At 40.1% G+C, this 27,068-nt stretch overlaps 1 protein-coding gene across 1 annotated transcript; it reads left to right on the top strand.

The window, feature by feature from the left end:
• The first annotated feature begins 20,827 nt into the window (after positions 1-20,827).
• LOC138079668 (olfactory receptor 1L4) lies at positions 20,828-21,866 on the top strand. Its single transcript, XM_068972376.1, has one exon. It carries the CDS (start codon positions 20,931-20,933, stop codon positions 21,864-21,866), a length of 936 nt encoding a protein of 311 aa, XP_068828477.1. The 5' UTR covers positions 20,828-20,930.
• The last annotated feature ends 5,202 nt before the right edge of the window (positions 21,867-27,068 follow it).

Raw genomic sequence — 27,068 nt, 5'->3', positions numbered from 1 at the left:
GGTGAGTGACAAAGAGCCCTCCTGAAAGAGTTTGAATCAAAAAGCAAGTCATGGGTCATAGGTTACAGCTCATAACAATTCTAGTCAATTTATGTATATTCTTCAAGCTCCTTAAAGACTTAAATTCAACTGAGCACTACAGCCCTTCCTAAGGCTATGACTTTACCCCCTGAATTTGTTATAGAATTTTTTCCTTTCCTTCTTCCTTTCCATCCATTCTAATGGGTTCTTCTGTGTCGTCCACATACCCTGATAAAGTCCCATGTACTATAAAAACCCTTCATTCAATATTGTCTTTTCGCCCAACTACCAATTATTCCTTCCAGTGACAAACTGCACAAAAATTTCTATACTCACTGCCTCTAGCGCCTCATCTTCTAATCACACATCATCACCTGGCCATCTTCATGATTTCTTCTGTATGAACCTGTAAGGAACATAATGTATCATTTATTATGTAACATATGAAGAAATGGATCTTTATAAGTAGTTGGTTTTTGTAGCACAATTGCTTCAGGTTGTCATGAACTAGCTTGTTTTCCCCTTTTATTTGATTTGGTTTGTTAACAGCATCATCATTTTCATCCATTTGATGGACCAAACCAAAATCAGGGGGACTCTCCCCATCATCTCCCCATATCCAATCACTCCTTGACTTCTTTTCCCTTACAGTAATCACCTACCTATAAAATCTTCCTCTTGTAGCATCATATGAGCCCACTGGAGAGCACCCACAGGTAACGACGGCTGCATTCTTCCCAGAACAGACTAATTCAAACCCTTGCTCATCCCTCGGAACCCTCCCTCAGGACTGACACCAGACTGTATCCCTCCAGACTTAATTGTCTAAGATTGTCTAACCCAAACTAGAAGCCTTTCAGGATGACACAGCTCATGCACCCTGCTTGGATCTAGTTATCCCAAGAAAAACTCATAATCTCATTCCAATAGATTTTGGAAATACAGCCTTCTCAAATTGTTCTCCATGCACTGGCAGGAATTGCACGTGGACCCTCCCCAAATGTTAAGGCCTTAAATAACATTTTTAGATGTATCTTCATTTCCAAACTTGTTTTCTTAAACTATCTTTTCATTATCAATTTTTAATATAATAACATTGTGACCAAATAATTAAATCTCTATTAGATTATTTCTTAGAAGCATTTTGAGACTCACTTTGTGAACTAAAATGTGGCTAAATGGACCTATGGAATGCAGAAAGTGACCCCACAATAGGCTCATAATTTTTAGAATTGACAAGGCATTCTCAGTGAATGACGGATTACTCAGCTAAATATTGTACTATACGTCTATATATATTTTCAGTTCAGCTCAGTCACTCAGTCGTGTCTGACTCCTCCCTGTCCATCACCAATTCCAAGAGTTCACCCAAACCCATGTCCATTGAGTTGGTGATGCCATCCAACCATCTCATTCTCTGTCATCCCCTTCTCCTGCCCTCAATCTTTCCCAGCATCAGGATCTTTACAAATGAGTCAGCACTTTGCATCAGGTTGGCAAAGTATGGAGTTTCAGCTTTAGCATCAGTCCTGCCAATGAACACCCAGGACTGATCTCCTTTAGGATGGACTGTTTGGATCTCCATGCAGTCCAAGGGACTCTCAAGAGTCTTCTCCAATACCACAGTTCAAAAGCATCAATTCTTCAGCACTCAGCTTTCTTTATAGTCCAACTCTCAAATCCATACATGACCACTGGAAAAACCATAGCCTTGACTAGACAGACCTTTTTTGACAAAGTAATGTCTCTGCTTTTGAATATGCTATCTAGGTTGGTCATAACTTTCCTTCCAAGGAGTAGGCATCTTTTAATTTCATGGGTGCAGTCACCATCTGCAGTGATTTTGGAGCACAGAAAAATAAAGTCAGCCACTGTTTCCACTGTTTCCCCATCTATTTGCCATGAAGTGATGGGACTGGATGCCATGATCTTCGTTTTCTGAATGTTGAGCTTTAAGCCAACTTTCTCACTCTCCTCTTTCACCTTCATCAAAAAAAAAAAAACTCTTTACTTCTTCTTCTCTTTCTGCCATAAGGGTGGTGTCATCTGCATATCTGAGGTTATTGATATTTGTCCAGGCAATCTTGATTCCAGCCTGTGCTTCCTCCAGCCCAGGGTTTCTCTTGATGTACTCTGCATACATATATTTTAATTGTGATCTACTCATGTTACACAGCACTTGAAACCAGAACCCCGTGCATCAAAAAACTTAAGTCTTCAACACATATTAACTGAAAACTGCCAGTTCAGGATGTTAGAAAAGTACGGCAGATATGAATTTTTAAGATGTGAAAATACCGTGTTATTTTTATAAAACAGATATAATATATATTATGACTACTTTATTTAGGATAGTGGGTGCCTTCTTTGGGGAAGGAAGAAGGGTAGAGGATAGCATAAACAAGTAGTATGGGTTTTAATTGTATCTGTAACAGTTTATATTTTCAAAATAAGAATTGACACCAAAAAGGGAAAATGTTAAGCTTTGTTAAAGTTAGATATTAAGTGTATGTACTTCATTTTTTGGTCTCACTATATTTTTCTATATTGTGAAACTTTTCCAATTAAAAATATAAACAGTAAAAGCAAGGATAGCAACTGAGATATGAGAGTATTTTCTTATGTTTCTTTATTCATTCCATCATAAGACTAAGCACACCATTCTAACTCAAAATAACATCCACCATAGTCAATCCACACATTCAGCATCAGGACATTTAAGCCAGTATATCACGGAGAATCCAAAATTAGGTAATATTCATCTGAGAACTGGGAGACTCAGGTTTAGCTTCAAAATGATTTTCCAAAACCTTATGGAAAAAGAAAGATGTCACAATACATGTGCACTGAAACTGTCAGACCTACAGTAAGCCAATGAGCCACAAAGTTTTCCTAACTTGTTTTTCTGCAATCTAAGGTATATTCCATGTTTCCAGTTACCATTCCCATTTCTCTTCTCACTCGAATAAGTTCTATGGTGATTTTCTGATGGAAGCTCTTTGCTTAGGGTTTGATTCTAAAGATCTAGAGTGAGAGAAAATTTTTAGGCAGGACTCTTATAATCGTGGGGAGAAATCTTAAACCAAATTGTAAGAAACACAGGTAGAGTAACCATCACTGCCTGTGTTCCTCTGGCATCAGGAACTCGGGACTAGGTTCATCATAACACTAGGTTGATGCTATAGCCTCTTCATTGGTCTGAGCATCACGTTCTTGCTTTCTCCTTTGGCTTTGAGTATGATTAAATGAGCATTAACTTACTATTCAACTCAGAAACTAGAATATTGATGATAATTCATACCTACTTCTATGAACATTATCCATCACCTCTCCTTGTCACTCTTCACCTAAGATAACCAACTTCCTGAATCTCAGCTCCAAAGCAGCCTGCTCAAATCTGCCCACTTCTTTCCTCATCTAACCAACACGGCTCTTTGTTGTTGTTGTTTTTCAGTCCCTCAGTCATGTCCGACTCTTTGTGATCCTGTGGACTGCAGCACACCAGGCTTCCCTACCCTTCACCATCTCCCAGAGCTTGCTTAAACTCATGTCCATTGAGTCGGGGGTGCCATCCAAACATCTCATCCTCTGTCACTCCCTTCTCCTCTTGCCTCTTTCTTTTGTTAATATATGCTTATATTTGTTATATATCTGCTAGAGGTATTCTGAGAATATTATTAAGTTTCAGATGATCTGAAATTGGTAAAAGAGTAAAAACCTTTAAGTAAGTTGTGGTTATCTGATTTTATGCCTCAATATTATATTACTTAGATTCACTGATATTACTGGCTATAGCTGTTTATTTGTCTTTCATTGCTATGTAACAGCCTTTTGTGTGGATACACCACAATGTATTTAACCATTCGCTGTGATGTGTATTTGTGTTGTGTACTTGTTTCCGCTATACAGTATGGGCCTAGGCTGACATAAGTTTATATATCTGTGCTCCAAGTTTCTAACTCTTTTACGTGACCAAGTGTCTTGACTTGTCCAAGTCTTGTCCAAGTCTCAGATTCCTTTACCAAAACATGGACATAGAAACTATGTTTGCAAGGTTGTTAGAATACAATAAAATGCCAATTAGTGTTTTTAAATTGTAATTTATATCTTATGCTCTATCAACTATTTGCTGCATTTCATACATTTAGTATAATTATAGTCTACTTACAAAATAATTCATTCAAAGGTTTGCTGCAAGGTTATCAGTGAACAGTGAACTGTGAATTTCATCTCACTTCTCTCCATGGTTGGTTCTTTTCTACTTGTTTTCTCTTTTCCCATTCCCTTCACCACAAAGGGTCCCCAAGAGCAAACCTGAAAAAACATGTCTATTCCTAGAGCCTTATTGATCAACTTAATACTGACTATTCACAAATCCATATCTCCAAACCTAGCTGACCTCACTGCTACTATAAAGAGCTAGAGGAGCCATGCTATAGTTCTGATAAAAATAAAGTTCATAAGGAAGCAAGGTATATAGGGAGGGCTAAGAATATAGATGAAGGAACTAGAGAGAACAGTGAGGATTGGAAGAGAATTTGAGAGGCAAGAACCATCCAAAAAAGCACAAAAGGAGGTGGTATAAGGAACAGGGAATAAAATACAGGTCTGAAGAAGTGAAGTCGCTGAGTCGTATCCGACTCTTTGCGACCTCATAGAGCCTACCAAGCTCCTCCCTCCATGGGATTCTCCAGGAAAGAGTATTGGAGTGGGTTGCCATTTCCTTCTCCAGGGGATCTTCCCGACCCAGGGATCGAACCCAGGGATCGAACCCAGGTCTCCTGCATTCCAGGCAGACGCCTTAACCTCTAAGCCACAGAAGAAGCCCCAAAATACAGGTCTAATTGCTACAAATCATCCACATTGGAGACTTTTGATAATTTATAAGAGCAATTCCCAAGACTGCTTTTCTCACAAAGCACAACTGTTACTTTATATAATGATGGGCAACTGTAATCTGTGTCTTTGGAAATGTCTGAGAAGAGAGAGAACAGAAGCATTGAGTTTTAAAAGATTCATCTGATACCTGAATTTTCCTATAATTCCCAGGAAATAATTTTGGCTAGATCAAAGGGAGAACGTAATCACATCATCCAGAAGATCATTTACTTATCATCCACTTATTGATTAATTTGTCTATTATACAAATATTTCTTTTCTGTAAGACAAGCTACACAGACTCTGTCATGAAGAAACCACAGTATGGAAAGAAAGTAAGACCGATATCGGATGAAAAGCAATGTGATAAGTGACAAACATAAGCAAAGGGGCTTGTGGTACTTATTTGGAGCAGGTCCGGTCTCAGCCTTAGGTGAGGTCAGGGATGGGATGAGGTGAAGAAGAGATTCCTAGGAGTTAGCAAAATCATAGCAGGGTGTAACATAAAAACTCTCTGCATGCTGTGTCACTTCAGTCATGGCTGACTCTGTGCAACCCTATGGACTGTAGCCTGCCAGGTTCCCCTGTCCATGGGATTCTCCAGGCAAGAATACTGGAGCAGGTTGCCAGGCCCTCCTCCGGAGGATCTTCCCGACCCAGGGATAGAACCTGTGTCTCTTATGTCTCCTGCACTGGCAAATGGTTCTTTACCACTAGCACCACCTGGGAAGCCTCTTCTAGTTGATACCAAAACTGTCCTCCGTTTTACTCAGTGAACAGCTGGCATTCTGTATGAATAAAGTGAATGTGATATAACTATGTGTGTGCATGTGTGGGTACATACATGCATGTTGTATATAAGCTTCATGTATATGACAAAAAGTCAGAAAATAATTATTGAAAAGCAGAATTTACTCTCAAATTAGTTTCTTCTAAACTTTTGTACCTTGACATTCCATAGTTCTAAAAATAATTGTGTGGATTCCATGAAGAGATGATTGAAAGGAATGCCGAGTGTCAGAGACATAGAAATGAAGACGCAATAGAGAAAAGAATTAAAGGGAATGGGAAGCAAAGTAAGAATGCAAAGCAGTGGGAAAGGAAGGATGAAAGCATAAGATGAAAGAGTTACAGAGTGAATGGGTGAATGGAAAGAAACTAAGGAAATAAGAGAAGGAACTTTTGAAATGAAAAGAGAGAGAAACACAATTAAGGAGGGGAAACTTTTTAATGATTGGGACAGAGACAAGGAGCAGAAATAAAGATTTGGGGGAGAAAGGAGGAAGGCATGTGGATGACCACTAGGAGAAGGGTGGGAATGTGAAAAGAATAGGAGAGCAGAATGGAGGGGGGTCAAGAAATGGTACAAATGAAAGAGAAGAGTAGGCAGGTGTGAGAAATGGAACATCAAGTGGGAATGAACAGAAAGGAGGGCTAGTGAGAGAGATTGTCATGGTGAGGAAAAAAGGGAATGGGTGTGAGAACATAAAGGAAAAAGGATGATGTTAAACAGGATGTGTCCAGAGTGAGAGAGGGGTTATTGATATAGAAAGATAAGAATTGATCAGGAGAAAACAGGGGCTAGTTTTCCCACTCACACAGTCACCTGGCGTAAAGGACTTTGACCCTGGACTTGGTGGCTTCAGCCTTCTGGCAGAGATCAGGGATCTGGCCATGGTGCTGAATAACAGATTCGTGCATGGGGCTGGAAGTCAGGACTAGGGCGGTGAGGTGGGATTTAGAGATTGTGGGGCCCTAGAGACCTCTCCTCTAGAGCCACCTGAGGGAAGTCAGGTATATTCCCTGCCATCGCAGAGAGCAAGAAAGTATGGACATACTCTCAAGGGAAGGTTAAATGCACTTCAAGTCCCTGGCAACAACTTCATGCCACTGATCCTGATGGGATGGGAGACAACTTGATCAATGTTCAGGCAACACAAATGGCAGACTCTTGTGTCTCATTACCCAAATCACTCACTCAGTCATCACTGTATTTTCTTCCTGTGATATAACAAGCATGATGTAAGGGCCTAAATTATAGCTCTGGAGACAAATAGAAGTAACTATATTTCTGAGATATACCACTTACAAATTTTGTTCATTTGCAATTATTTCACACTTCTTAACTCTAGTCTGGCCTTCCCTGATAGCTCAGTTGGTAAAGAATCTGCCTGCAATGCAGGAAACCTGGGTTCAATTCCTGAGTTAGGAAGATCCACTGGAGAAGGGGTAGGCTACCCACTCCAGTATTCTTGGGTTTCACTTGTGGTTCAGCTGGTAAAGAATCCAAAAAATATAGGAAATTCACAAAACTTAGTTTTAAAACCCCTAAAAAACCCAATTTTTAAATTGGCAAGAAATTTGAATAGGCATTTCTCCAAAGAATGGGTTTCCCTGATAGCTCAGCTGGTAAAGAATCTGCCTGCAATGTGGGAAACCTGGGTTCGATCCCTGGGTTGTAAAGACCTCCTGGAGAAGGGAAAGGCTACCCACTCCAGTATTCTGGCCTGGAGAATTCCATGGACTACAGCCTATGGGGTCACGGAGAGTCAGACATGACTGAGCGACTTTCACTTTACTTCACTAAATCTAGTCTATGTAGAAAGTGCTAATAACACCTAATTTTTAAGTAAGTGATTGCTTTAAAGATTAGAATATTATCTATAAAGTTCTGGTTATAGAGACTGTCATGTAGTGAAAGGCTCAGATAATAATTGTTCTTGTTGCTGCCACCACCACTACTGCTACAGTCACTGTGGGTGTTACACAACCAAAGTGAATTCAGGTTTTCCAGGCTGGTAGGGTGCACTTTGAAAACCTCAATCCCTCCATTTGACTTTGTGCTCCTGGAAGGACAGGGCTGTGGTTAATTCACCTCTGTATCCAGTGTCTAGCATGGTATCTGGCCCAAAACAAGCACTCAAGAAAGAGTGGCTGGATAAATGACCAGCCAGTGACAATCCTTCTCTCATTCACCCTGGTTCCCTACAGCCTCCCCCCTCCACAGCAAAAAAAATGCCCTATCTTGCCTGTCATTCTCCAACAGAGTATTTACCAAGAGTAAATATTGATGGGATTAAGGAATTTTTTTCCTCATTACTTCCTCTGCCTTCACAAAGAATTAGTTAACTCATTCTCCAATCCTATTACTAAGTTACTTAAACATCCATAATCCATAAGAAAGAGGGATCCGTGTGTTATTGAAGCTTTTATAATAATAAAATACATAGTTACACACTTTCGTGGTGCTTTAATCCTTTTCAAGTGAGACAGAACAGACACAATGCTCACTTGATTAAATCATTAGAATCAGGGACTCAGGACCAGGCTTTGATCTCTGGCTACAAGCAATGTACTGGACTCTGGAGGCCTCTTTTTAGAAGCCTAACTAATGAAATTCCAGAGCTTGTATTCATATATTTATTTCCAATGGCAATTACAAAATAAGATAAAAATGAGGTCACCCAATTTTGATGTTGTGAAGTAATTCTACATACCATTAAAATGGCTTGTCCCAATGTAAGCATGAAATAATTTCCCAATATCTTTAATAAGATAAAAATGAGGTCAACTTCTACAACTTCAGCTGAAGAAGCTGAAGTTGAACGGTTCTATGAAGATCTACAAGACCTTTTAGAACTAACACCCAAAAAAGATGTCCCTTTCATTATAGGGGACTGGAATGGAAAAGCAGGAAATCAAGAAACACATGGAATAACAGGCAAATTTGGCCTTGGAATGCAGAATGAAGCAGGGCAAAGACTAAGAGAGTTTTGCCAAGAAAATGCACTGGTCATAGCAAACACCCTCTTCCAACAACACAAGAGGAGACTCTACACATGGACATCACCAGATGGTCAACACCGAAATCAGATTGATTATATTCTTTGCAGCCAAAGATGGAGAAGCTTTATACAGTCAACAAAAACAAGACCAGAAGCTGACTGTGGCTCAGATCATGAGCTCCTTATTAACAAATTCAGACTTAAATTGAAGAATGTAGGGAAAACCGCTAGACCATTCAGGTATGACCTCAATCAAATCCCTTATGACTATACAGTGGAAGTGAGAAATAGATTTAAGGGACTAGATCTGATAGAGTGCCTGATGAACTATGGACGGAGGTTTGTGACACTGTACAGGAGACAGGAATCAAGACCATCCCCATGGAAAAGAAATGCAAAAAAGCAAAATGGCTATCTGAGGAGGCCTTACAAAGAGCTGTGAAAAGAAGAGAAGTGAAAAGCAAAGGAGAAAAGGAAAGACATAAGCATCTGAATGCAGAGTTCCAAAGAATAACAAGAAGAGATACGAAAGCCTTCCTCAGTGATCAATGCAAAGAAATAGAGGAAAAGAACAGAATGGGAAAGACTAGAGATCTCTTCAAGAAAATTAGAGATACCAAGGGAACATTTCATGCAAAGATGGGCTCAATAAAAGTCAGAAATGGTCTGGACCTAACAGAAGCAGAAGATATTAAGAAGAGGTGGCAAGAATACACAGAAGAACTGTACAAAAAAGATATTCATGACCAAGATTTACACAATGGTGTGATCACTCACCTAGAGCCAGACATCCTGCAATGTGATGTCAAGTGGGCCTTAGAAAGCATCACTATGAACAAAGCTAGTGGAGGTGATGGAATCCAACTTAAGCTATTTCAAATCCTGAAAGATAATGCTGTGAAAGTGCTGCACTCAATATGCCAGCAAATCTTGAAGGAGATAAATGTCAAGCTTCCATCATTAGCTCTTCCTGCATAGTGGGCAGAGGAGTTTTTTTGTCCTTACATGATGAAGCCAGGACATTTGAGACACAATGGAAATGAGCAAAAAGGAGGTATCATATACTAACATTGTAAATCGTCTCAGCTTTCAGTATAATTTCACCCTTCCCTTACATTTTTGCTTTCAGTGTGCACAGAGAAGCATGTCCTAGGAATCTTTAACTTACTGAGTCATTGGGCCTGAGCCTTATTCCACCATTGCTTTATTGTTTGGGGGCATGTCTCATGCTTCTGTGACCTGGTTTTGTTGCTAAGAGAGCCCGCTTGGTTTTGTAGTTAAGCAAACCTGCTTTCTTGAGCAATCATTAACTTATAGGGGTCTCCCTATACTTTTCTCTTTACTCATGGTCCCTTAGTGAGATTAACTATTTAATCTCCTACTTTGTCCCTATAAATTTCAATGAGCCCTGACTTTTGTATCTTCCTATATATGGAAAGGGCTTCCCTGGTGGCTCAGATGGTAAAGCATCTGCCTGCAATGTGGGAGACCTGGGTTCAATCCCTGGGTTGGGAAGATTCTCTGGAGAAGGAAATGGCAATGCACTCCTGTATTCTTGCCTGGAAAATTTCACAGACTGAGGAACCTGGTAGGCTACACTCCATGGGGTCACAAAGATTTGGACACGACTGAGTGACTTCACTTTCATATATAGAAAAGTGCTAAATTCATTCATTAAAGATGTCTGGTTTTCTTCAATTAACCACAATCTTTTATGTTTTGAGTACATGATTTTTGTTGTAAAATCTCCTCTGTATCTTGGCTCCATCTTACCTCTTCTGATCACCCTCTGAGCTATCTGAGAGACTGAGTCCCGGGCTTAACTCCTCAGTTTTGTCTGCTAAATAAAATAAAATTCTCAACAAGAAGGTTGTATATTCTTTTCAATCAACATCATGCAGCAAAACAAATTTGCTTGTATTCCCTGAGTACAATAAATAATCGCTAGCTACTTACAAAAAGATACATTTCGTTAGGTGAAATAACCTATGGTGCATACAGGCAATGAGATATTATTCAGCAATTAAAAAAAAAAAATGAGCTGCCAAGCCGTGAAAACACATGGATGAAGTTTCAATGCAAATACTAACTGAAAGAAGCCAATCTGAAAAGACTGCAGTGTATTTTAACAGTGTATTCCAGAAAAAGTAAAACTGTGGAGACACTACAAAGATCAGTAATTACCAGAAGTTAGGGAAGGAAAGAATGAAGAGATGGAGCACAGGAACTTTAAAGTAGTAAAAATTTCCGATGTGATACTATAAAGATGGATACACGTCGTTTTATTTTTGTTGAAACACCTAGAAGGTACACCACCCAGAATGAGGCCTAAAGTTAACTATAGACTTTGGGTGATAATGTATCAATATGCGGAAGGGTAATACTGGGGGAGCTATGTATATGTAAGGGCAGGGGATAGAAGAAAACTCTCTGTACTTTCTGATGAATTTTCCTGTGAACCTATAACTGCTATAAAAAATAAAGTACATTTAAATGGAAAATATGGAAGAAAAAAACTAAAAAATATCTAACTAAAAGTCCTGATTGTTATGCCAAATATACATGAGGATAGTGTGGATTAGAGAAGCTAAATGAGTTGCCCCAATTCACCCGTATAATAATTGATGGAACTGGAACTCAAAAACAAGTAATTTGGATTAAGAAGCTGAAGCAACAAAATGTTTAAGGAAGGCAAACAAAAAGCAATTGAAAACGAGGCTCAAAAAGGTTAACTCTTGCAAAACCTCATACAGCTTTTAAGAGGCAGAGCCAGTATTGAAATCCATTCAGTCTGACTCCAGATCTTGTACCTTATTCCCTTCCCTGTAACACTAACCTGCACCTAGATACAATCATCCATGCAGACACAGAACCTCAGAGACGTCAGAGGCCATCCCCTTTCCTTCCAGCCAAAATGCTGACATGCACAGCAGAACAGGTATGAACAGAGAGCACATAGAGGGTATCAGCACACACATGTACCTAGCACACATACACGTGCACAGAAACACTTCCACCCCTCCAGCACCACGGTCCTACTTCCCTTCCCAGGTGTAGAGACTATACCTCCAGAGCCCAGATTCCCCAGTCTCTTGGGCACAGAGCTCAGTGAGGGCATCAGGACTGTTCTCCTCTCCTGGGAAAGCTGCAGGGATGATCCCCCGAGGGCTCTGGCTTGTGGGGGTTGTGGGGGAGGACACACCTCTGGGTCTCCCTTCTATCAACAGTTCCCACTGTAGGCAGAGAGAAGAACCAGTGCAGTTCTGGATGTAGATCTCACCTGCCTCCTTCCTCAGAGGTTCAGAGCCTGAGCATAACCTGCTGGCAGGATCCCAGGCCTGACCAGGACCCTGAGTCTCCTCTGTCAGGTCCACAGGTAGGCAGCATGATGGACCTTTAAGAACAGAGACGAGGGGTTAACATCTTCATGTGACCTTTTCCTAATCCTTTCTTCTCTCCATCTCAAAAGCCAGTAAACACTGCCTCTTCTCTTTTTTCCCTCTCTCTGCTTTTCATCGGAGACAGAAGGCAATGGCACCCCACTCCAGCACTCTTGCCTGGAAAATCCCATGGATGGAGGAGCCTGGTGGGCCGCAGTCCATGGGGTCGCTAAGAGTCGGACACAACTGAGCGACTTCCCTTTCACTTTTCACTTTCATGCATTGGAGAAGGAAATGGCAACCCACTCCAGTGTTCTTGCCTGGAGAATCCCAGGGACGGGGAAGCCTGGTGGGCTGCCGTCTATGGGGTTGCACAGAGTCGGACATGACTGAAGCGACTTAGCAGCTGCTTTTCATCACATATCACACATTTTTGGAGAAGCTTCTCTGTGTAAAGTGCTGGCCCCTGTCTTTAGGGCACAAAATGGAGTCAGCAGGAGAACAAAAGAATGAGACAGTTAAGATAATGCAGGTGCTAAGAGGATACATCCTGAATCCAGCTTCCACGACCACCTAGCTGTGTGGCCTTGACCAGGTCACTTCAGTTCCCTCTGCCTCACTTTCATCACCTGTAAAATGAGATGCTATAACGACTAAATGTCTTAATACGTGTGAAGTGCTTAGAGCAGTGTCTGGCACGTATAAGCACTATGGAATTGTTAGCTATTATATGACCGTGATGGAGAATATACATGGAAAGGGGCTGCAGTGACAAGGTGGAAGCATCTGGGGGAGGCATGGCCCGCTCAGTGGAGGAACAAGAGATCTGTTTTCAGAAGTCCCACATTAAGCTCCTCTGGTGGCTCAGTGTGTTGAGACAGAGGGAAGACAATAATACAGAAAGGAATCCAATAGGCATATTTGAAAAGTCCACCTGCTTTGGCATCTAGATGGAACAACTGGGAAGGGCTAGGTAAAGTTTTAATCTGCTACAGGAGTGAAAACTAGGCAGAAAGGAGAGAGTTCAGAAAGTTGGGGAAAGAAAGACCATCCTGAAAAGCACCCTGCAGACTCTTATGTAGGTTATATCACTTCAGGAGACTATACACTTGTGTGTCTTACTGCTGGTAGTGGGAACATCACAGGGGGGGTCCAGGAGAAATTTTAAGATCAGGTCCTGATGGTGGGAAAGAAGAAAATCAATTTTCACTCAGAATCTGCCAGAGCTGTGGTCCAACCATTCCTCTCCAAAGAGAAGGGAGAGAGCTGAGCATAAAGATTTATGTAATGAGAGGTAGAAATGGGTGCAGGAAGCAGGGAAAATGACAGGATCCCAATGTGTGGGAGGCAAGGATAGAGGAGGAGGAACAGGTGAGCAAGGATGCTGAAGGCAGTTTGCAGGAAGGACTGCTGCCTACAAAGGACTGGCCACTGTCGCTCTCTACCATAGATGATGGTTTGGGGAAGAAGTCTGATAAAGTAGTTTAAAACATGCGATTTGAAATCAAATATACCTAGATTTAAGTGTCAGATATACTAGCTTTGTGACCCTCTGGACTTCAGTCTCTCAATCTATAAAAAAAAAAAAAAAAAACGGTGATAATGCTACTAACATCACAGTGCTATTGTGTGGATTACATGAGACAAGTGCTAAGCACAGAATCTGTTCAGTAAACGTCCACTAATTTTCTTCAGTTTAGTCAATTTCCAGCTGTCCTTGCCTACTCTTGGGAGTAGGTACATGAATATTGGGTAATTTTGCACCAGTGTATTGCCTGGTGGCTCAGACACAACTTAGCGATTAAACCATCACCACCATTGCCTGGTGGCTCAGACCCTAAAGAATTTGCCTGCAATGTGGGAGATTCGGGTTCAAACCCTGGGTCAGGAAGATCCCCTGGAGAAGGGAATGGCTATTCACTCCAGTATTCTCGCTTGAAGAATTCCATGGGCAGAGGAGCCTGGCAGACTACAATCCATGAGGTCGCAGAGAATGGGACATGACTGTGACTAACGCTTATCACCTACCAAACGTGTTTATTTCCTATTTGGGATGTGCATTTTGTGTTCCCAGTTCCTATTCCCTGGTCAGGTGGGCTGGTGCTGATGAAACCGATCTCACATAAGTGGTTAGGAATCAAAGAAAGGAAAATCAATCTGAGACGGCAACTGTCCACAAAGTAGAAAATTCCAGTGGAGAAAGTAGAGCACTAAAGAAATAGTCTTTATTTCCCAATTATCAAAGAAGGGAGCAAACCTTTCAAGTATGGATAGTGTGATATATAAGGCTTGCAAAAGTTCTGTCCCCCCTGGTCCTTCCCAGTCACAAACTGATGACAACCCCTGTTATTTAAAAGTCATTCTTCTAGCTTATTGTATGAGCAATGAGAGTAAACACCTGTGGGTGGCTCAGTGGTAAAGCATCCACCTGCCAATGCAGGAGATACAGGAGATATACATTCAATCCCTAGGTCAGGAAGATCTCCTGGAGGAGGGCATGGCAACCCACTCCAGTATTCTTGCCTAAGATATCCCTTGGGCAGAGGAGCCTGGTGGGCTCCAGGCCATGGAGTCACCAAGAGTCAGACATGACTTAACGACTGAGCACACAGCCCATACAGAAAGCTCTACCAAACACTCACACAACTATCTTTATTTTTTTGACCAGTAATACAAAATGTTTTATTACTAACCACAATCAATTCCATTTATATAGTACTTTACCATATGAAATCTGTTAGCATAAATTATCTTAAATAACAGGAAGATGGTGAATGCAAGTAAGAAATTAATAATGAACTTATACATAATCCAATCAAATCATAGAACTATGCTTTTGAAAGAAATGAAAAGTGCTTCCATTTTTACTCTTAAACTGACTGTGAATCAAAACCCCGTGTTTCTTCATAATCATCGGAAAGCCTTGATAAGGCAGCATCCTACCTTTGCCTCATGTGGGTCATGTGATACCAACACCATGGGAAAGAGGCTAAATATCTGGGAAGGGGCACAGGCAGTTCATTTCTGAATTCTAACACGCTCAGTCTTTTTCCCATCTTATCTTTTATTTTTTTATTATTATTTTCTATTGGAGGATAATTGCTTTACAATGTTGTACTGGTCTCTGCTGAGCACTAATTCAAATCAGTCATAATTATATATATATCTATATATATATATCCATAATTATATATCCCTAGTTTTATATATATATATATATATCCCTTCCTCTTAAACTTCCTTCCTCACCCCACCCCGCCACCATTCCATCCCTCTAGGTCATCACAGAGCACTGGGCTCCCTATGTTATATAGCAGCTTCCTGCTAGTTATTTATTTGACACATTATAGTGTATACATGTCAATGCTACTTTCTCAACTTGTCCTAGCCTCTCCTTCCCCCACTGTGCTTATGAGTCTGTTCTTTACTTCTGCGTTTTCATTCCTTCTCTGTAAACAGGTTCATAATAGAGCCTCAGAATACCATTGGTAACACAAGTTTACCTCCTTTATGTGGTGGCAGCAAGCAGGTATTGCAAAGAAGTGGAATTGGCTTCTACCCATGACACTCAACCAACTGCAGTCAAAATCACTGAATTCATTTCAGTTCTACCTTAGAAAAGTATTTAGGGACAGTCAATAGGGCAGGGTCCTATGTGTATTAAGTCGACAAACCTTCCAGGCTCTGTAATGCTGGGTTTTGTTTTTGTTTTACAGCTTTATTGATTGTATAATTGATATATAAAATCTACACATATTTAATAGATACAATTATATAATTCTCAGTATATGCATATGTCTAATGTTATTTGAGTCTCCAAATGACAGGAGTAAGCGGGTAGAAAGTTGAAAAACCCCATTTTATTGGTGGGTGCACTGAGGGGAAAGGACCTGCCCAAAACATGGGGAAATAGACAAAGTTATCAATTTAAACTAAATGGAAAGGAGACTAACTACCGCCCTGAAAAATGTCACATAGATCTGAAGAATCCAGGTGCAGGACCAAGGCAGATCAACCCTTTACCACTGGGAAAACAGTCTTAGACTGAGATAAAAGACACAGTGAAAGACACGGGGGAAGAATCAAATGAATACATTGCCCAAGAATGAGTCTCAGATTAGGACTATCTACTAAAATTTTCTGTGCTCATACTCTTCAACTCAGCATTCCATCTCTTAGAATGTATTCTGTATCATACAAGCTGCCTCATGAGTGCAAAATATTTATAAAAAAAGGATCCATTGTAACACTGTCTATGGAGGAGAAAAAGTATTATGACTAATATGACCCCGTTCCTGAATATGTGTGTATAGATAACTGTGTGTATAAAGTAACTGGAAAATATGCACATATCTCTAGCTGTCTGGGAAGTGGAATTTTAGGGAACATTCATCTTTAATTATAAAATTAATGAAAGAAACATGTGTCCCTTATTTTTTAATGTGACTACATAATATAAGTTGAAACATGGAAGGAACTCCACATTTCATCCCTTCATTCTCACTTCAGGAGGCAACTACAGTACATAACCACACACACCACAACAAACACGGCATATAAAGGAGATACATTTCTTTATAAAAATAAGATTACTCTGTCTCCATTGTTCTGCATCTTGCTTTTGTCACTTAACAAATTATCACAGACAGCAGTGTAACAGTGATAACACAGCTTAGCAATGAATGTCTCCTACCAACTGCCATTGGACTGCCTGAATTCAAATCTCAGCTCTACCACTTACTAACTATGGGACCTGGTAAGTTAATTGACTTTGCTAAACTGTATTTTAATCTGTAAAGTAGGAATAATAGTACATATCTCTCAAGATTTGGAGATATTAAAATGATAAGAGCCAAAGTACCTAGCATGTAGCATATATTGAGTGTTAATAAATGTTGACTAGCATCAGTCATCTACATTCTTTAGAGACTGTGTGATAGTAAGTAATGCAAATTCACTATAATTATTATAATTCAACTATCTATGAATATTTAGGTTGGGTTGTCATTGCGTTTTGTTTGTTTTATCATACTGTTTTATCTGGTATTAGAAGCAATATTACAATAAAAATATGTGTACATATCCTTGTGCTACACATATGACTATTTTAAAAGGATAGCTTCCTACACGTGTAATCATTGGATAATGAGATGCAGGTTTTCAAATCTGATGGAGACTACCAAAAGGGTTATACTGATAATTGTCTCACCATCAGGTATGTGGAGGTCTTTTTTCCTTTGGATATTGTTCAAACAATTTTATGGATATTCTGATAAATGATAATTGTACTTAAGTCTAATTTCTATTTATGATTACCAATAAGGTTGAACATCTTACATGTTTTCTTTGATAAATGTGTTGTAGATATTTCCTTTGAGTCAATAGTTTATATTTTAGCCATTCTTGTGGTCTCTTTGGGGATAATCTTCATATTTTTGAGTATGGTATTTTGCCATTCTTGCTTCTACAACATTTTTCTTGCCTGGAATGGCATCCCCATCCTGAGACCATAAAAATGTGCTCCTTTATTTTTTCCTAATTAATATATTTTATGTTTTTGATTTTAATGTTTAGATAATTAATTCATATGGGTTTGTGCAGATGAGAGAGAAATCCAGCATCATTTTTACCAAATGTTTAGCCAATTATCATAAATGTCACTTGATAGTCCATCCTTTCTCCATTACTGTGAAATGAACCCTTATTGTATATTAAGTTCCATATAGATCTAGATCTATGTATGTGAAGGAAACGGCACCCCACTCCAGTACTCTCGCCTAGAAAATCCCATGGATGGAGGAGCTTGGTGCGGGCTACTGTCCACGGGGTCGCAAAGAGTCGGGCACGACTGAGCGACTTCACTTCACTTCACTTCACTTCATATGTATAAATACAGGCATACAAACTTCTTTGTTGGTCCATTGACGTTTTACCTCTATATATACCATTCAGTTCAGTTCAGTTCAGTCGCTCAGTCGTGTCCGACTCTTTGCGACCCCATGAATCGCAGCACGCCAGGCCTCCCTGTCCATCACCTTATTGTTTTTCATTTCTAGGACCTTAGATTTTCAGGTAAGAAAATTCACTGTCATTATCTGAATATTTACAAAATTATCTTATCTTTTCTTAGCCACTTACACATCTAGATGACTTTTAGAATGACCTTCTCAATTCCATGAAAAACTCCCCTTCATATTGAGATTGGTATATATACACTATTGATACCATGTATAAAATAGATAACTAATGAGAGCATACTGGATAGCACAGGGAACTCTACTCAATGCTTGTGGTGACCTAAAGGGGAAGGAAATCCAAAAAAGAGGAAATAAATGTATATAGACAGCCGATTCACTTTGCTGTACAGCAGAAGCTAACACTACACTGTACAGCAACTATACTCCAATAAAAATTAATTCTAAAAGATAAAAAATATAAATCCTCTTGGGGTGTTATTATAGGTGCATTGAATCATTAATTTGAAATTTTTTTCAGATTTATTGAGATATAATTAGCATGTAACTTTGCATAAATTTAAGGTGTACAATGTTATGTTTAATACACTGATGATATAGGGCAAAATGATTGCCACACTGGGGTTAGTTAACACCTTGATCAACTCACACAATTACCTTTTTGTATGTGTGTGTGGTGGGAAGATCTAAGATCTACTCTCTTAAGAAGAATGGTGATCACCAGGGATGGAAGTTGGAAGAATGGGGAAAATGTTGTTTAAGAGTACAAAGAGTACAAAATTTGCAATCATTATTAGAACAATAAGTGCAGGAGATATAATACACAGCCTAGCAATTACAGACAATAATACTAAACTATGCATGTACCTCAAAAGTAGCTAAGAGACTAAATCTTAATTACATCCACAGCACAAAAAGAAATGATAATTATGTGTGGCGATAGAAGTGCTAGTTAATGATATGCTGGTAAACAATTTTTTAAAAAAGGTTAAAGGAGCTAGGTTATAATCTGAAAAAAAATGTATCAAATCAACAAATTGTACACCTTAACTTACACAAAGTTATATGTCAATTTTATCTCAGTTTGAGCAGTGTAGCACAATAGTAGTAGCCAGAGGCCATCTGTGCCTTCTCTTCCATGATATTGGTGGGAATGGGACTCACATTCAAAGTTTTATATTCCTGCAGTAATTGAATGTTTAGTATGAGAACTTCAAAATATTCAATTGGAAACAAATATTTATTTAAAGGAATAAACTAAGTGACATAGGCTAATCCTGGGGTAGAACAGTTGACTCTTGAATAATACAAAAATAAAGGACATTGACCCTTCCTGCAGTCAAAAATGCACATATGACTACACAGCACACCATATCCAGTTCTACTTTCAAGGATTCAACCAACCAATAGATCATGTGGTGCTGTACTACATATTTATTGAAAAATCTACATATATAAGTGGATCTGCACAATTCAAGCCCATGTTGTTCAGTGGTCAACTGTACTCCTATTTTGAATGGCATCCCTGACCCTTAGTGCAAGAGACCCAGGTTCGATCCCTGGATTGGGAAGATCTCCTGGAGGAGGAAATGGCAACCCACTCCAGTATACTTGCCCGGGGAATCCCCATGGACAGAGGATCCTGGTGGGCTACAGTCCATGGGGTCGCAAACAGTCGGACACGACTGAGTAACTAACACATCTGAAAGAAAAAGTGTCCAGATCACTGTAATAAAACAGAAGTGCTTAAATAAATATTAAGCAGGTTTTTCTCTGAAGCCAAAACATTCTAATTTGAGCTCTGTGGATAATGGGGAGCACTGATTAAATCCGATTCACACTTCTGTCCCACCCTCACTACCACCACCCCTACCTCTGCACATATGAGTAGGAAAGGATCTGAATGGGAGGACATCCAGGACGGGAGCCTCTTGAATGAAAGCATCAGGGACCTAGCAGTTTCTTCCCCTATTTTATAAGAAGAAAGGGAGGGGCATTAGGGAGTTGGTCAGGAAAGAACCTAAGAAGAATCTTTAAAAAGAGAACTGAGTCCAAAAGACTGTTCTATACATCTGTGTCTCTTTTGCTGTCTCACATATAGAGTTATCGTTACCATCTTTCTAAATTCCATATATATGCATTAGTATACTGTATTGGTGTTTTTCTTTCTGGCTTACTTCACTCTGTATAATAGGTTCCAGTTTCACCCATCTCATTAGAACTGTTTGAAATATATTCTTTTTAATTGCTGAGTAATACTCCGTTGTGTATATGTACCACAGCTTTCTTATTCATTCATCTGCTGATGGACATCTAGGATGAGGGAGAGGGTGGGATGATTTGGGAGAATGGCATTGAAACATGTATAATGTCATATATGAAACGAATCGCCAGTCCAGGTTCAATGCGTGATACTGGATGCTTGGGGCTGGTGCACTGAGACGACCCTGAGGGATGGTACGGGGAGGGAGGAGGGAGGGGGTTCAGGATGGGGAACACATGTATACCTGTGGCAGATACATGTTGATGTATGGCAAAACCAATACAATATTGTAAAGTCATTAACCTCCAATTAAAATAAATAAATTTATTTTAAAAAAAGAGAGAGAGAACTGAGAATAACTCAGACAGACTAGGCTATATAGAACTCCCTAGAAACACATGGGAAATTTTTACTTCTCATTTATGAAGCAGCTTAAAATTATTTAACTTCCCCCATGTTGAGTTAGAACTCCTTGTTTCCATAGTTTCTTGAAGAAAATAATCTAACAAAATGTGGTAGACATTTTTTTTTCTTTTGAATAGGCTGGAGATTAGGAAAGAAGCCATCCTCAAATTGCCCTTCGCATCTCTCCCACACCACCTTCAAACTCTGACCAGGGATCAAAGACATGGAGATGAAGAACTACAGCAGCAGCACTGCGGACTTTATCCTCCTGGGCATCTCTTCCAACCCCCAGATGCAGAAACCCCTCTTTGCTGTCTTCCTCATCATGTACCTGATCACCCTGGTGGGGAATGGACTCATCATCCTGGCCATCCACTCTGACTCCCGGCTCCACACCCCTATGTACTTTTTCCTCAGCAACCTGTCCTTCATGGATATCTGCTTCACAACAGTCATTGTGCCCAACATGCTGGTGAACTTACTCTCAGAGACAAAATTCATCTCCTATGTGGGCTGCCTGGTCCAGATGTACTTCTTCATGGCTTTTGCAAATACTGACAGCTACCTGCTGGCCTCGATGGCCATAGACCGGCTGGTAGCCATCTGCAACCCCTTCCATTATGGTGTGGTCATGAGCCCACGGCGTTGCCTCCTCCTGTTGCTGGGTTCGTGCACCATCTCTCACCTGCACTCCATGCTGCGTGTGCTACTCATGTCCCGCCTGTCTTTCTGTGCCTCCCATGTCATCAAGCACTTCTTTTGTGATACCCAGCCGGTGCTCAAGCTCTCCTGCTCTGACACTTCAGCCAGCCAGATGGTGGTCATGACCGAGACCCTGGCTGTCATTGCCACCCCTTTCCTGTGCATTCTCTTCTCCTACCTGAGAATCATCGTCACTGTGCTCAAAATCCCCTCTGCGTCTGGGAAGTGGAAGGCCTTCTCCACCTGTGGCTCCCACCTCACCGTGGTGGTTTTCTTCTATGGGAGTGTCATCTATGTCTACTTCAGGCCACTGTCCATGTACTCAGTGGTGAAGGACCGGGTAGCCACAGTTATGTACACAATAGTGACACCCATGTTGAACCCTTTCATCTACAGCTTGAGGAACAAAGATATGAAGAGGGGTCTAAGGAAATTAAGGGACAGAATTCACTCATAGAAAGAATAACAAGAGGGAATGTCATCATTGGGAGATGACCTAAGAGATGATCAGGTTATCCTTGCTGTGTATCCACTTTTCACATGGTACCCAAAGAGGTGCTGTTGATCACAGTAAGAGCACTGACCTGGAAGTCAGATCATTCAGCCTCTATCAATGACCTTGAACAAATATACGTTCGATCCTTGACCAAGTATTGCTAGAAATCCAGATTTAGGAAAACAGTTTCTGCCACCCATATGGTAGAATAATAAAACTACCCCAAAAGAACTCTTTCATGTGCTTCACACTGGCTGCTGCTGCTAAGTCGCTTCAGTCGTCTCTGACTCTGTGCGACCCCATAGACAGCAGCCCACCAGGCTCCCCCATCCCTGGGATTCTCCAGGCAAGAACACTGGAGTGGGTTGCCATTTCCTTCTCCAATGCATGAAAGTGAAAAGTGAAAGTGAAGTCGCTCAGTCATGTCCGACTCTTAGCAACCCCATGGACTGCAGCCTACCAGGTTCCTCCATCCATGGGATTTTCCAGGCAAGAGTACTGGAGTGGGTTGCCATTGCCTTCTCCAGTGCTCAAGAAATCACGAAGTCCTGTTATTTTAAAAATATGTAATAACATGGGTTTGAAAGAAAATAGGGAAAGATATCTTGGAATAATGACCTAAGATTGTCCTTAAAGATAATTTGAATTTTGAAAAGAAGATTCAATAGACAAGGAGATGAGCAGAGCATTTCAAAGAATGGGAACAATTTTTCTCAGTATATAAAAATAGACCCAAAAGATTAAAGATCTAAATGTAAGACCTAATCCATAAAACTTCTAGAGCAAAACATAGAAAAGTCTTTGACATAAATTGTAGTGATATATTTTTAAGATTTTTCTCCTAAGACAAAAGAAATAAAGGCAAAAATGTTTTAATGGGACCTAAGTAAACTTAAAAATTTTTGCACAGCAAAATAAACCATTGACAAAATGAAAAGATAACCTACTAAATAGGAGGAAATGCTTGGTTGTTATCAAAAATATATAAACGTCTCATCTCATACAACTCAACATCAAAAAACAACAGTACAATTAAAAACATGGGCATAAAACCCGAACTGACATTTTTCCAAAGATATACAGATGGCCAACAGGAATTTGAAAAGATACGCAACATCTCTAATCATCAGAGATTACAAATCAAAACCACAATGAGATATCTCCTCATACCTGTCAACAGGGTGATCATCAAAGTCTACAACTAACGAATGTTATCAAGGCTGTAGAGAAAAGGGATCCCAAGTACACTCTTGGTGGGAATTTAAATTCGTGCAGCCACTGTGGAAAACAGCATGGAGTTTCCTCAAAAAAATAAAAATCGAAATACCATGCATGTGTACTAAGTCACTTCAGTTGTTTCAGACTCTGTGCAACCCTCTGAACTGTAGCCTGCCAGGCTGCTCTGTCCATGGCATTCTCCGGACAAGAATATTGGAGTCAATTGCCATGCCCTCCTCCAGGGGATCTCCCAGACCCAGGGATCAGACCCATGTCTCCTGTGTCTCCTTCACTGCAGGCAGATTCTTTACCACTGAGTAACCGGGAAAGCTCAGAAATAATACAGAATGCAGTAATTCTACTCTTAGGAATAGATTAAAAAATGTAAGAACACTAATTCGAAAAGATGCATGCACCCCCAATGTGCACAGCACACTATTCATAATAGCCATGACAGAAGAAAAAGCTAAGTATTCCTAAAAAGATGAATGGGTAAAGAAGATGTGATACACACACACACTCACACACGCTTCCCAGGTGGCTCGATGGTAAAGAATCTGCTTTCTGATGCAGGAGATGTAAGAAACACAGGTTCAATCCCTGGGTCAGGAAGATTCCCTGGGGTTCCCTGGAATAGGAAATGGCAACCCACTCCAATATTCTTGCCTGGAAAATTCCATGAACAGAGGAGCCTGGTGGTCTACAGTCCATGAGGACTCAAGAGTTCAACACAACTGAGTGACTGAACACACACACGCACTACATGTATACACAATGGAATACAAAAGAATGAAAATATTGCCATTTGCAACACTATGGATGGACCTATATGATGGACCTTAGTGAAATAAGCCAAGCAAAGAAACAAATATTCTGTTATCACTTCTGTGTGGAATCTAAACATAAAACAGATGAATTAATATTTTAATAAGAACAGAAAGAGACTCAAAGATATAGAACACAAACTAGTGGTTACCAGTAAACTAAGCCCAGTGGGGAGGGGCAATATAGCGGTAGAGGATCGAGAGATATAAACTACAATGTATATTAAAAAAGAATAGATTGTACATCACAGGGAACTATAGCCATTATTTTTATACAGTAAACTGAGTATAATTTGCAAAAATATTGCAAATTATGAGTCACTATGTTGAACACCTGAGACTAAAATAATAGAATAAATAAACTATACTTTAAAAAAACAAATAGTGGAAACTAGCCAAGCAGGTAAAAGCAATAAATACTGGGATGTACTTGAGAGGCCAAGGAAAGCACTGTAGATCTTGTTCAATTTGAGAGCAGGGAGACTAGGATGAGAACACAGAGGTTGCCACTAAGCAGTCAGTCACTCCAGCTGCCCCCAACCATGCACCCTGAGGAGACTCAGGATGAAAAAATACAGGATACTGGACCCAGATAGCTGAGTGCATAGCAAAGGAATGATTTCCTAGAGTCCAGACTTTGCATTTTCCAATCTGGTCCCACTTCATGGCAAATAGATGGGGAAACAATGGAAACCATGGCAGACTCCATTTTCTTGGGCTCCAAAATCACTGCAGATGGTGACTGCAGCCATGAAATTAAAAGGCGCTCGCTCCTTGGAAGAAAAGCTATAACCAAACTAGACAGCATATTAAAAAGCAGAGACATTACTTTGCTGACAAAGGTCCATCTAGTCAAAGCTATCATTTTTCCAGTAGTCACACTGGATGTGAGAGTTGGACTATAATGAAAGCTGAGCACTGAAGAATTGATGCTTTTGAACTGTGGTGTGGAAGAAGGCTCTTGAGAGTCCCTTGGACTGCAAGGAGATCCAACCAGTCCATCCTAAAGGAAATCAGTCCTGAATATTCATTGGAAGGACTGATGCTGAAGCTGAAACTCCAATACTTTGGCCACCTGATGGGAAGAACTGACTCATTGGAAAAGACCCTGATGCTGGGGAAGATTAAGATGGGAGGAGAAAGGGATGACAGAGGATGAGATGGTTGGATGGCATCACTGACTCAATGGACATGAGTTTGAGTAGGTTCCAGGGGTTGGTGATGGACAGGGAAGCCTGGTGTGCTGCAGTCCATGGGGTCTCAAAGAGTTGGATGTGACTAAGTGACTGAACTGAACTGATACATAGAAAAGTGAACAGACTTTTGGACTCTGTGGGAGAGGGAGAGGGTGGGATGATTTGGGAGAATGGCATTGAAACATGTATACTATCATGTAAGAAATGAATCGCTAGTCTAGGTTCGATACAGGATACAGGATGCTTGGGGCTAGTGCACTGGGATGACCCAGAGAGATGATATGGGAAGGGTGGTGGGAGGGGGGTTCAGGGTTGGGAACTCATGTACACCTGTGGTGGATTCATGTCAATGTATGGCAAAACCAATACAGTATTATAAAGTAAAAAAAAGTAAAATTTAAATAGAAAAGTGAGAGTCTGAGAGACTGTGTTCCAGGCTGAAGTCCTCATTTTGGTCTGCCAAATAAAATATAATTTTCAACTTTTAGGTTATGCTTTTTTTTCTGTCAACATCAGGTAGCAAAACTAATTTTTGTCATTACCTGTGTACAGTAAGTCACATCTCAGTTCAGTTCAGTCACGTCTAGCTACCCGCAAAAAGATATATTTAGATAGGTGAAATAAACATCCAGGCAATGGAATATTATTCAGCATTAGAAAGAAATGAGCTTCTAAGCCACGAAAACACATATGGAGGAGCTTGCAGGTATGTACTAACTGAAAGAAGCCAGTCTGAAAAGACTACATTCTATATGATGCCAACACTGTATTCCAGAAAAATCAAATCTACAGAGACAGTAAAAAGATCAGTAGTTGCCAAGGGCTGAGGGAAGGAAAGGATTAGATGGAATACAGGAATTTTAAGGCAATAAAACTACTCTGGATGATACTATGAGGATGGATACATGTCATTATATTTTTAACACTCATAGAAGGTATAACATCAAGAAAGAAGCCTAATGTAAACTATGGACTTTGGGTGATGATGTGTCTATGTAGGTTAATCAGTTATACCAAATATACTCTGATGGGGAAGGGTAATCTTGGGGGAAGCTTTGTCTATATAAGGAGAAGGAAATGGCAACCTACTCCAGTATTCTTGCCTGGGAAATCCAATGGATAGAGGAGCCTGGAAGGCTATAGTCCATGGGGTCGCAAAAGAGTGACTAGACTACAACAAATACAGATAAGGACAGGTGTAATGGGGACCTCTCTGTACTTTCTGATCAACTTTTGCATGATTCTATAAATGCTCTAAAGTATAAAGTCTATTTAAAGGAAGAAAAATTGAAAGAAAAGAAAACAAAATGCATATCTAAAAGTTGTGATTGCTATATAACTTATACTTGAGAAGAGTGTGGATTAAAGAAGTTAAATAACTTTTCCCAGTTCACCCATATAGGGATTGCTGGAAGTGAAATTCAATAATAAGTAATCTGGCTTAAGATCTTGAAGTAATAAAGTGTTTAAGAAAGACAAACAAAAATCAATCAAAAATGAGTCTCAAAAATGTTACCTCTGGTGGTCCAGTGGTTAAGCCTCTGCACTTCCACTCAGGGGGCGTGAGTTCAATACCTGGTCAGGTAAACGAGATACCTCATGCCACAGAGCACAGTTAGAAAAAAAAAAAAAGATTAACTCCCACAAAAGTTCCCACATCTTGTAAGAGACAGAGCCAGTATTCAAATCCATTCAGTCTGACTCCAGAGTGTGTACCTTAATCTCTTTCCTGTAACACTAACCTACACCTAGATACAGTCATCCCTGCAGCCATAGAACTTCAGAGATGTCAGAGGCCATCACTTCTCCTTCCACCCAACATGCTGACATGCACATGAGCACACGTGTGTACAGAAAGCACATAGAGTGTACCAGCACACACATGTAAACATAGCACACATACACACACATGAACACACCCCCAC

The sequence above is a fragment of the Capricornis sumatraensis genome, chromosome 1 (assembly GCF_032405125.1).
Source record: "Capricornis sumatraensis isolate serow.1 chromosome 1, serow.2, whole genome shotgun sequence".
NCBI lineage: Eukaryota > Metazoa > Chordata > Mammalia > Artiodactyla > Bovidae > Capricornis > Capricornis sumatraensis.
The sequence above is the reverse complement of the archived record's forward strand: the minus strand, read 5'-3'. Positions and strand labels throughout refer to the sequence as shown.

What these genes read in the sequence shown, in the direction of transcription:
- LOC138079668 (XM_068972376.1), top strand. Translation starts at nt 20,931, where the DNA reads ATGGAGATGAAGAACTACAGCAGCAGCACTGCGGACTTTATCCTCCTG.